At 45.7% G+C, this 12,523-nt stretch overlaps 1 protein-coding gene across 7 annotated transcripts in view; it reads left to right on the top strand.

Annotated features, from left to right (window-relative positions):
• PPFIBP2 (PPFIA binding protein 2) overlaps positions 1 to 12,523 on the top strand; it is a 147,103-nt gene that overhangs the window by 28,353 nt on the left and 106,227 nt on the right. For all 7 annotated transcript variants that reach the window (XR_005983897.1, XM_041730031.1, XM_041730028.1 and 4 more), the window contains exon 2: positions 4,328 to 4,424. Coding sequence is in view for 6 of the 7 variants with exons in the window: in XM_041730031.1 (XP_041585965.1) it covers positions 4,361 to 4,424 (64 nt within the window). In the remaining variant the exon portion in view is untranslated. The remainder of the gene's footprint in view (positions 1 to 4,327; positions 4,425 to 12,523) is intronic.

Raw genomic sequence — 12,523 nt, 5'->3', positions numbered from 1 at the left:
GTGGTGTAGTTCAGGTGGCTATGACATCTGTCATTTGAAACATGGCTGTCCGGTATTGGCTGGCTATATAGCTACGAGGTCATTTTCTCTTTGGCTGGTAGCAAAAAGGGTAAAGTTCGGTGGTAGTGGGTCATCGTCATGGATAAGAGGACAACGGCATCTAGAGAGGCCTGTGGGTGAAGTGAAGGGTGAATGGCATGTGGGCTACACCTTCTCTTAACATTCCCACCTCTTCTTTGTAGCTAGTTCTCTTGGTAAGAGAAGTCGGCCTGTGCCTCCACCATCAAATGCAGGGCTCCAGTAATAGTCCAGACGTCAGAGAGAATGAAGACTGGCCTTGGCCACTAGAACAGCTGTCACTGTCCTGAACTTGTTAAGAGCAACATCATCCTCTGCTTGTTCCTCTGCTTCCTGGGCTGGGGAGGGGGGTGTGTGTGCACACTCCACCGTGGAGTCCCCTGGACCTACTGGGTCCTCCTCCGGTGTTGTCCACACTGTGTCAGGCCCCTGGCTGGCGGCTGGCCCTCTCCTGTCATTGGTAGAGAACGTGATTCCACTTCCACTCCCTACCACCTGCTTAGAGCTTGCCCTGCTCTAAGTCGGCCTTTGGAGTCTTCCCTGGAATGTGGCTCTCCCCCAGTCCCCTTTGGGTTGTTGCCTCTTACCTCGCTTCTCCCCAGGAGGCGTCCAGGCATTCACCTGCTGGAGCTTTGTGCACTTAAGCTCGACATCCCTCATGAACCCAGGCTCCCAAGGGAGGAACAGGCACTGAATGCTGCTGTTGGACCTGTTTGCCTCTGAGGCCCCGAGTTCCTTAAGGGCAGTGGTTGTCCTGTTGTCCTGTGTTACTGCTAGGAGCTCCAGCCTCAACTGTGGCCCTGAGGAGAAAGTGCCTCCTAGCTGCCAGAATGGGGATGGTTGGTGACTTTGTGGCCTCCTTGTTGTGATAAGAGTGTCTGTGCTCACGGGTGGGGACTGGAGGCCTCACATCGATGGCATATTTGGGCCTTCAAACATGTACCCCACACCACTGACACCTCACAGCAGCCCTGTGACAGAGGCCTGTGGGCCACTTCTTACCCAGGTGCCTGCCATCACCTCAGACCCAGCAGGTTTGGAACTGAGCTAATCAGCTACCCCAAACAGGTTCTGGCTTCTGAGCGCTTCCAACCCTACCGGCCCAGGCTCCTGGGGTGTAAATATGATACACCTTTGACTCACATTTCACTTCACACCACCTCCCACGGGTCCACCCAACTTGCCATTTGCCAAGTACAAACTCATCACTGGGCAGAAGGCCCGTGGACCTCCTTTTACGGCCCTTCTGTTGCAGAGGGATGCGCCCTGGGCCCTCGGCTTGGCATCTTCTAACTGTCCTCTCCCTTCTACCCTTGTAGTAAGACCCCAAATGGGACCTGTCTGTTGCAGTGTGAGATCTTTCTTCTTAAGGATCTGTCATGTTTAAATCGGAGACCACTCAGTTTGTTGTGTGCTGGCATCCAGACCCCTGAAGTAGTGGGTGTGATTCCCAAGCTCCTCTAATTAATTGCCCTTGTCACACTTATGTGAATTCTGTGAAAGGTTTTGACTCATCATGAGCAGCTGGATGCTCCGGTATAATCTCATCAGCCATTTTGATATTTGCCAACTCCATCCTGCCTTTACATGCTTCCCTACCTTTCCACCCTGCTCTGCCTAGAATAGCGTTCTCCCCTTTGTCTTCTGAGAAAGCTTCTACTCATCCTTCAAGACCCAAGGAAGCTACATACCTGCCCCAGTCAGCATACCCCCAGTGGCTTCATAATTATTTGTGTATACTTTTGTCTTCACTAGGCTACGTGGTCCATGGGGGAAGGGACTAGGTGTGTTTTATCGTTATCTCCTCAGCATCCAGCACAGGAGGGTTTAGGGAATGTTGGTGGGATAGACCTACCCATTTACTCATAAACTTCCTCATGCCAGGCACCATGCTAGGCACTGGGCACACACGGGGTGAACAGGGTAGACAGGATCCCCCTGCCTCCCTGAGATGGGTGAGCAAGGCCAGTTAGCAAGGAATCAAGGATATGGACCAGATACTTTGGAACTGCTGTGCTTCAAAGGGGCTGCTGTAGATGGAGGTGTGCAAGGAAGGCCTCTCTCTGGAAGACACATGGGAGCTGAAGGGAGCTGAACCCTGGAAGATGAGAATAAATCGACCATGGAGGGAGCTGGGAAAGCACACTGAGGGCTGAGGGGATGGCAGGTGTAAGGTTGCAGAGGTGAAGGTGGGAGTGTGTGTCTTGGAGTGTGTTGGAGGGGGAGGGGCAGACAGGAGATCAATGCTGCTGGAACATGAGCAATGGGGTTGGCCTGGCCAGATCCTACACTGCCTCTCTTTCATGGATCACAGTGAGCGAGCAGTTTGGATTTTTCTTTGGGAGTAGTGGGAAGTCCTCAGGGGGAAGTATTTCAGATCTTCAGCGTCTCTGAATAGGTGGGAATGTGCTGATTATTGGCTTGTTTCTGGTTCCCCTCCCCCCTTTCTGGTACTTCTTTCATCACTACCACCCCCACCCTGACCCTAAGCTTGCTTCCATCCAGATCCTGAGATATGCACACCGAGTTTGGGGTTTCCAGCCATCCAGGCTGCTCTTCTCAGCAGGGGCAACTCTCTTCTTTGCTACAGCCTTGCCTGGCTCCTGCCACAGCCCCAAGGTGCCAATGAGGCTCCCACCCCCTCCACAAACTCCGGTTCTCATTCCCGAGTCGATTGTGCAATGGTTCTTGGCCTGCTGAAGCCCAGTGCCTGTTCCCAAACCTTCCTTGGCCTTTGCTCCTATGAATCACCACCCTCCCCCTCCAACATGCATCATTGCTTATCTCTCTTTGCCATGCCTAGGGGAACCAGCCTCTTGGACTTACCTGGGTTCTCCCTCCCTGAGCCTACCCTATTGAGCTTAAAGTCTCTCATCCAGTGAGCTGTCCTGGCACAAATACATCCTGAGATGATTGCCTCACTTCAAAAACAAAAACGAAAACAGCTAGCATATATTGAGCACTTCCTATCTATAAGGGAATGTACTAAGTATTTCCTATGAAATATTAAATCCTCATTTAATCATGACCTGGACCTGGTGAGTTAAGTGCTGGTATTTTCCCCCTTTTACAAATGAGGATGCTGAGGCTCAGAGATCACAGAATAAATGGCAGAGCAATGTTCAAGCCCAGACTATTTGAACTGCTGCTGCCTGGTCCAGTCCCCTGTGATTCTTTGTGGTCCTAAAATTTTTATCCACACCATCCCCAAAGCCACTTTCCTGTGGCTGTTCAGTTTACTTTCTTCTCTTTGAAAGTCCAACTTCCCAGGGAATATGAGCCAAGGAGACCCTCGAGATTCTCTGTTTCCTGGCCTGTGCCACCCGTGGAGGAGCCAGGCCTCTGTTCTCCATGGCACTTAGGCCCATTGGGCATATGCATGGGTTTTGCTGATGGAGAAAACAACAACTCCTGCCTCCAGTTTATAGACGTGAACTAGAGATTACAAATACTGTTGTAAGTCTGTCCCTGCCACCCAGGGAGTGGGTGGGAAGCAAAGCAAGAAAAATGAGAAGAGGCTGCAGGAAGACAGTGTAACTAAAAGACCTTTTGTAGAGGCAGAGTTGTCTAGAGGTGGAACCAACTGCCATCTTCCCCATTAGACAGGAGACTCAGCACTGGGGGAGTGGCTGGACTGAGTGTGCTTGGAGAAGCTCTCCAGTCCCAAGGAGATGGGATGCTGCTCCTTGCATGGTATTGGGTAGAGTAGAAGTAAAATGGTAAGAGGAAGTGCTCCAGGTTCTTGGGACAGAACTCTCCCCACGACAGTGTGCCGGCAGCCTTCCTAGGCCAGGCCCCTTTTTGACATCTGAGAAGTGAAAGTGGTAGTGGAGGTCTCAGCCTGGACCGTGTCTACCCAACCCATTGCAGGTGCTGGACAAATGCAGCTGGAAGACAGATGTGTGCCTGTCGAGACTGTCTTGATCCCCTCTGTTGGAGGGCACGTCCTTTTGAGTCACTTATCCTGACTTGTAGGGGAGCTGCCCCAGTGCTCTCTGTAAATCTTCTGGAACTTGGGACCCTAATGGTGGCTCCTAATTTCAGAAGTGAGTGGGATCATATACTAAAGGCTCATGGAGATGGAGCTCTTGTCTCCCTCTACAGATGTCAGAATCAGGGGCAGGGGTGCGGTTGCGTGCTAGGATTCTTGTGAGACTGTGCTGCGTGATGAAAAGGAGGGTTTGAGGTCTTGCATGCATGGTGTGGACCTTTCTGTAACTTTTCCTTTGTTTTGTGCTTGAATTTTCAGTAAGAGAAGGAGAAGACGGAGGGGAAAGGCATCATGGCTTCTGATGCCAGTCATGCACTGGAAGCTGCCCTGGAGCAAATGGATGGGATCATCGCAGGTACAGTCAGGGAGACCTCACAACTGTGGCTCGCGCCCTCTACCCTTGAGAAACTGTTTTCTCGCATTTGACTTTTCTTTCTGGCACAGCAAGAAGCCCCTCGGTAGATTTATTTTATTTTATTGTGCATGCCATCTCTTTTTTTTTAGTTTAGACTTGTAGAATTCTTTGAATCCTGGCATGAGGTTAGGTCTGCCGAGACAGTGTGGGCACACTGGGTGTTAGCATGTATCAAACCGTGGCCCAGCATGGGTCCCAGATGTAAGGAGGTTTGGCTGCAATAGGGTTACCTTTACTGCAAATTTTCCAGAGCACATTATGGCTTATCACAGTCCAGCTGAAGTGAAACTCCAAGTCTGGCAACTTTGCCACCCTCGTGCACTTGTCGACTCCCTTCCCCAGCTGGTCTCCAGTATGTTTGGGAATTGGGAGGCAGTTTGGTATTGATTCACCTCATCACCTACAGAATGTTCTTGGAGCACCTGGGTGGCTCAGTCGGCTAAGCATCTGACTCTTGATTTTGGCTCAAAAGCATCAGACTCCGTGCTCAGCAGTGAGTCTGCCTGAGGATTCTATTCTCTCTCTCCCTCTCCTGCTGCCCCTTCTGCTCATGCGCTCTCTCTCTCTCTCTCTCTCTCTTTCTCTCTCAAATAAATAAATCTTAAAAAGAAATCTCCCTTATTGGGCAGCCCGGGTGGCTCTGCAGTTTAGCGCCTGCCTTCAGCCCAGGGCGTGATCCTGAAGACCTGGGGTCGAGTCCCATGTCGGGCTACCTGCGTGGAGCCTGCTTCTCCCTCTGTGTCTCTGCCTCTCTCTCTCTCTCTCTCTCTCTCTCTCTCCCATGAATAAATAAATAAAATCTTTAAAAAAATCTTTAAAAAAAATGTCCCTTATGCCATATTGTGTCTTACCTATCATAACTGACTTAACATTCACATTAGTCAGTTAGCAATATTCCCTAGAAAAGATCCAGCAAAACTGGTTAATTGGAAAGGACTGCCAGTGGGCTATTTGGGCTAATTAACTCTTTGATTGGGGGAACCCAATCAATACAGACTGATTAGAATAAATCTGTCATTGAAAATCTTTCCTGAAGGTCTCAGGTCCTCTTTCTGTCCTGACCTGATAATAAGTCAGTGGCCTTGTTTGCCATGCTGGGTGTGCTTCTTTGGGCCCTGGCTCTCTATTGTGTGGAGCTTCTGCTGGAGGAAGCCAGGGAGGCAGGCTTGGGCTAAGTGTGGCTAAAGCCCAGGATGTACATGGGTACCTGATACTGCCATTTGCCAGACATTTGCTTCACTTTCCACCCTGAAGAGAGAATCTGACTCACTGAGGCTTTTGGGTGTTGGTGCCCAGGGTAGGGTTGGGGGAGGCATCGTGTGTTGAAGATTCTTCATGTTCTTGGTGGGACTGTACCATGTTCTGTCATCTGTCAGGCTCTTAATTTCTCAGTGAACAGAATAGCTCTTGAGAGGCCTAATGATTTTCAGAGGCTCTATAGGTTGGGATGTCCTGTTCTAGGTTAGGGACTCCAAAGCCCCACTGAGAGGCAACAGTCAAGAGTGTGGATTTGCTAGCAGTGCTTTTACACAGTCTCGTCTGGAAGCTGCCAGGGGCTCATGTGCATTGAGATCAGAGCCACAGGGACACCTGGGTGGCCCAGTGGTTGAGCATCTGCCTTTGGCTCAGGTCATGATCTCGGGGTCCTGGGATCAAGTCATGCATCAGGCTCCCCACAAGAAGCCTGCTTCTCCCTCTCCCTATGTCTCTGCCTCTCTCTCTGTCTCTCATGAATAAATAAATAAAACTTAAAAAAAAAATAAAAGAGATCAGAGCCAGGGTCAGACCCTCAAACCTTAGAGCTCTTGGATGGCTGTGAAGGATGAATGGACACTTCCTAAAGAAGACAGCTGGCATGGGGTCAGTTCTCTTCCTGCCTCCCAATTTCTCCACATTGGCATTCCTAAAATGATGAAGCTGCTGGCGAAGTGCCCTGTTGCAGAGAGCTGTATGTGACCCTCAGGGCCTTGCCTTAACACAGGATCTGCAGGTGAGGATCTGGGATGGACAAGGAGGAAAGGCCTCCGTCATGGGTTGTACAGAACCCAGGAGGCCCATCCTTCTGCCTTTTCAGCACAAAGTTCTCCCTTCTTCCTTTTCCTTCATCCTCCTCCTTAGTTGAACCCTCTTTAGGCTGTGGTGACTGGAACAGGTGTGAGAGTTCTGTAGCGAGGCAATTTAAGACATCCCAAGGCATTCTTTGCCAATTGGTCAATTGGTTTGGGAGGAGCTCCTGGAGCCAGGCTGCTTGGCTCAAATCCTTGCTCTACAACAAACTCTTGACCCAACCAGGCCTCAGTTTCCTCATATTTAGAATGGGAATGATAGTAGAACCCACCTTCGAGGGTTGCTATTTTTATACACATAAGGTGCCAAGAACAGTACCTGGCACATTGTAAGCACTATAAAATGTTGGCTTCTGATAAATTAATGAGGGATAAGAAATCTTTATTATGGTACATCTTCTCTAGGGACACTGTAGAGTTCTGATTTATTCAGGACCTTGTCTCACCCATTTGAATTCTGTGCCTTTCATTGTATAAGACTTGTGCATGCCTTGCTAGACTTCCCTTGGGCCTGCAAGATTCATGCATAGTCTTCTGAGGTCTCTGCCCTGCTCCTGGCCCTTATGGGCTCTTCCACACAGCAGCAGAGCAATCCTTAAAACGTACATCAAATCACAGCATTCCTCTCTCCAGAGCACATCAATGGCTTCCCATCTTGGGATAAAATCTGAAGTCAACACAGCTGGCACTTCTAGCTGCCATCTGGCCTTTGGCCACCTTTATGGCCACCCTTCCTGTCACTTTCCTCCCATCTTCTTGCTTTAGCCTGCACACCAACTGTCTTAGGACCTTTGTGCTTGCTGCCCTCCACCTTTGCTGGAATGCCATCCTCCAGATACCCTCAGATCTGATCTCTGCCAAAATGTTGCCACATCAGAGGGGTCTTCCCTGACCTTCTTTAATTGGCCTCCTCCCCCTCCCATCACTCTGTTCTCATATCCTGTTTATATTTCTTTATAGCACTGATCACCACCTGACCTATTACATTCACTTTTGTCTCTTGGTGTATCATCGGCCTCCTGCACCAGGTTGTAAGTTCCATGAGGACAGATGCTTTGCCGCTCATCTCCAACACCTCGGTTGGTCTATAGCACGTATTAGGTGTTTAATAAGTACTCGTTACATGCACATTTTATTTACTTTTGCGAATAGGTTCTCTTTATTGTTGGTTTGGGGCTAGTTGTTCATTTCTATATGTATCTTCTCTGGCTGTGCACTGAACTTCATTTATTATTTTTTTCTGGTACCTTTCACTGATTCTTCTGGAAAAACAAATCACTATTTTTTTTTTCAAATCACTAATTTTTTTTGAAGATTTGGTGATTGGCCTGTCCTGTGAACCATCTCTCAAGTAGTAATTGGCTCACACAGACATTTGACAGGAGCTATTTGGCAGATAATTGAACATTGAGGTAATTAGTGAGTGTCTGGAGGGTATACACTCTACACCATTTGTGATGACAAGAATGATAATTATTGAATGCCTTTGTGCAAGATGCTCTTCCACAAGATTATTAACACCCTCCCGATATCTGAGGTGGCTGGGCCAAACTGGACCAAAGAGCTTAAGAGTTTTTAAGGTTGTTGATGTGGACCAGGGAGATAGGACTATTGGGGTTTGAATCCCAGCTCCATTACTTAGCACTGACTGGATGTGAGATCTTTAGGCAAATGGTTTAATCCCAATCTGAGCTCACTTTCCTCATATATAAAATAATGGTATTTGTACTCATCTCCTATTACTGGGAGGATTAAATTAATGCAAATAAGGCACATATTAAGTGCTCAGTCAGTAAGTTACTGTTTTGTCGAGATTGGTACTGACATTAGGATTTTCACCACCCAAGGTTACAGTGCTGGTAAATGTCAGGATTTTTAGTCCAGGGCCATCTGAGTCTCTTCCTGGCTGCTGTCATGCCTGCATTGGTTTTATGATGATGTGCTATGGAGCCCTGGGGGCTCTGTGGGGCCATCTACAGAGAAGAGTTAACTGGGAGAGGGGTCAAATTCTGGTTTTGCTCTCAATCCTCTAACCAGAGTGACTTTGCTCTCATATCTCTTACATATCAGACTTCCAAGTAAGGGTTCCTTCGCTGAAAGCGTGGCAGCCAGGAGAAAGTTTGAAAACTGCGTTACCACATCATGATGCCACAAATCCTGCAGAAATGACATTGTTATGTGAATATCTATATCGTCCTTTCTGTATTTCTATTTTCCTATTATTTTGAATGATTGCTTTTGCATCTATTAAGGTGCTCAAATGAGTACTCAGGGACTGTATTCTCTCACTTTCGAAGACACAATTACCACTTATTTCAAATGGAGGTAATTTTTACTGGCTTCCTACACACCCCACAGAGCAATCATTGATGCAAAAACAACACGGATTCCTCCTAAAACGGACACAGTTCCTTCAATAATGATGATTCATAGTTGTAACACTTCAGAACAAGGGATTTCCCTTTATTAATTACTCTGTACTATGATAGGTTCAGGTTCATTTTCTGAAATTCTCCAAAAAGAGTACACTTGGACATGTGATATCAATATTTATGTAATTAAGTCTTTAATGCAAAAAAAAAAAAAAGTCTCCTTCCTCCAAATCAATGTAAACAATACAAGCAATCAGGATATTATCACTTAAACAACCAGGCCAGGGATACTCTGAGAGGACATCCTGACGCACACATGCCAGATATGCTCCATGACATGATGACCTTTATCTCAAGGCACTCAGTGGCTCTGGAGGTGTGAGGAAAAGAAATGCATTGATGGCAGAAACAGGACTAGTAAATGAAACTCCTTATAAGGTTGAATTATTGAAACCTGAATGAGTGTTTCCTGGGTGTGACTGTACTTAATCGGAACCTCAAAATTCTGTACTAGAAAGTTGGAAAGAGGTGACTTTAAAGACCCCGGAACCTTTGTCAAAATGATTTGTTTCTAGTACAAAAGACCATTGTTGTTAGCTTCCAGTACAGTGTTAACCTTTGCTCTTGCTCCTGATTAATCCCAGTGATTTGGTCTGCACATAATACCGTAGTTGAATTACACTGTTGACAATTGAAATTGAACTATATATTGCTCAAGTACATCCCTCTGGATAACCCAGAACAACTGCCACATATTGTCATTTTGCATGAAGCGTAATTTGTGGGCTAATAGGTTCAGTGGCTGCTGTGTGAGGCCATTTCTGTAGTAGTACCAGAGAACCCCGTGGTCAGGACACAGAGGACCACTTATTCCTCTTCACTGTGGTAGAAGTTCATTCAAGCAGTCATCTGTAAGCTGTACCCATCAGTAAGGAATAGGCAAAAGGAGCCTGTTTTATGACAGTTAAAAAAAGGTTGCTCTGGACCTCTCTGCTAACTCTGATTCGTGTCTTGGTGTTTTTGCTTTTTTTTTTTTTTTTTTTTTAAGATTTAGAGTTGGAGCAGAGAAAGTTCTGGTCAAGGCTGAGATTATTCACACCTTTCCCAAAAGTCTTCAAAATGAGAAAATCCTGCAAGTCTCTTCCTGCCTTACACCCCTATTAAGATCCTGACCTATTCCACAAAAGCTAAAACCCACAGAGAGGTGGTTTGTGTTCCTGTTCAGATCTTCGGTTGTAAGACTAATTCTCTATTTTTATACTGAAGCATAATTACTCAATAGCTCAGGGTCTACATTTCACTTGACTTTTTACACCAAATTCTGCGTGAATGGTCAACATGGAATATTGGGGGCTGTTGTAAACAGAGGTTTAATTTTATTAGCAGTAGCCAATTATTTATTCAAGCATGATGTTAATAAAATAGGCATATTCTGAAAAAAAAAAATGACTTCAGGCTGCTGATAAGTCCATGCACTGAACATGCTCAGTTAATTGGTCTTGTCCAAGCCTTCTCTGAGGTGGGTCAGCATATAGCAGTCATCAGTAAGTGGGGCAGAACCAAAACTTGCCTGTTTCTCATTCAGGACTCAGATTGAGAGTGCTCGGCTTTCATTATGACCCAGAGACATTCAGAATGGAAGTTTGGAGATGTCCAATGGGCTGAGATATCAAAAACGATTCTTTGCGTAAAGAGATCAGAATGGCCCATGGTGGCAAGCACAGTTCAACAGACATCATTTTGATTTTTCCCCTCACTGGCAGAGCTCTCCTCCAAAACTTTAGGGCTACATAGGCTCATTTTCTATTCTCTAAAAGAGTTTGAGTAAAACTGGGATGATCATTTCTTCCTTATGTATTTGCTACAGTTGTATAGGAATTGACCTACGAAACCCAAGTGGACCTGGTGTTTTCTCACTGAAAGATTTTCTTTTCTTCATAGTTATAAACAATGGCTTAAATTCTCGGTTGAGTTTTGGTAAGTTATATCTATCTAAAAATTTGTGCATTTTACTGAGATATTTAATTTTGTTTCTTGGGTTTTTTTAAATAGATATCATTTTTTTTATTTGAGAGAGAGAACACCCTCTTGCATGCTAGCCGAGGGAGGAGCAGAGGGGGAGGGAGAAAAGAGGGAAAGAATCCTGAGCAGATTCCTCACCTGACAGGGAGCCCATCATAGGGCTGAGATCATGACCTGAGCCAAAGCCAAGAGTCAGATGCTTAACTGACTCTACCATCCAGGTGCCTGAGGGTCTTTAATTTTGTTAACATAAATATGGCTATCATAGATTTTTAAAAATATTTATTTGAGAGAGAGAATGCATGTGCATGCTCCTGAGTAGGGGGAGGGGCAGAGGGAGAGAGAGAATCTCAAGCAGACTCTCTGCTGAGCACAGAGCCCTCTTGTGGCTGGATCTCACAACCCTGGGATAATGACCTGAGCCAAAATCAAGGGCAGTCACTTAACCTAGTCTCTCTGCCTATCATATTTTTTAAAGATCTGCTACACTTCTTGTATCTCTGTTTATATACATAATATTACTTAATTGTACCCTCTGTTTTCTTATATGTTGCCAGAGTTATCTTTCTTTTTTTTTTTTTTTTTTGAGAGAGAGAGAGAGAGAGTGTGTGCACATGAAGGTAGGGAGGGGAAGAAAGAAAGAAAGAAAATCTGAAGCCAGCTCCTTGCCAAGCACAGAACCAACACAGGGCTCTTACAACCCTGAGATCATGACCTGAGCCAAAACCGAGAGTTGATGCTTAACTGGCTGAGCACCCAGGTGCCTCTTGCCGGAGTTATCTTTTTTATGATTATTTTCAAAGAAGTGAGTTTTGCCTTTGCTGATTAGTCTCCATTATATGTGTGTGGTATGTTTTTATACATTTTTTTATTCTGCAAATATATAAATATGTATATCTATATATCTATATCTATCTATTGGTCCAGGTTCTCCAGAGAAACAAAAGCAATAGGGTGTGTGTGTGTAGAGAAAGAAATTTCTAAGATATCCGTTGATTGATTGATTTTAAGGAATTGGCTCATGTAATTATGGAAACTAGCAAGTCCAAAATCTACAGGATAGGCCATAAGGCTGGAGATCCAGGGGAGAGCCAATGTTGCATGCCAATGTGAAGTGTTCCTTTTGGTTATTATTTTCTTGGTATTGTCCTTCCATCCTTTTTCAGTCACAGGCTTTCACTGTTCTTTTGATTTAGATGTAGCTTTTGCCAGTGGGATACAGATGTGTTTTCACTTTTTAACCAATCTACAATATCTGTCTTTTCACTGGCCAGTTTAGTCTGTATACATTTATTTTGACAATTAACTCATCTGATCAATTTTCAACTCTCTTGTCTGATTTCTACTTGTCTCACATTTTCTGTGCTTCTTTCCTTTTTTTTTTTTATTATTGTTTTAAAACATTGAATTATTTGTATGTGATCTAGTTTTAAGGCCCAGTTTCCTCCTGTGGGATAGACTCCTCCAGTTGACAGAGGGTATTTCTCTTTTCTATCCTGGCTTTGTGCAGAGGTCTCCCATGTGCCTGTCCCTTTGCTCAGACCTAAGCTTTGTCCCCTGTCCCCCTCAAGTGACCTGT

Source organism: Vulpes lagopus, chromosome 15, assembly GCF_018345385.1.
Source record: "Vulpes lagopus strain Blue_001 chromosome 15, ASM1834538v1, whole genome shotgun sequence".
In the NCBI taxonomy this organism is placed as follows: Eukaryota; Metazoa; Chordata; class Mammalia; order Carnivora; family Canidae; genus Vulpes; species Vulpes lagopus.
Note: the sequence above shows the minus strand (reverse complement) of the source record. Positions and strands in the feature narration are given on the sequence as shown.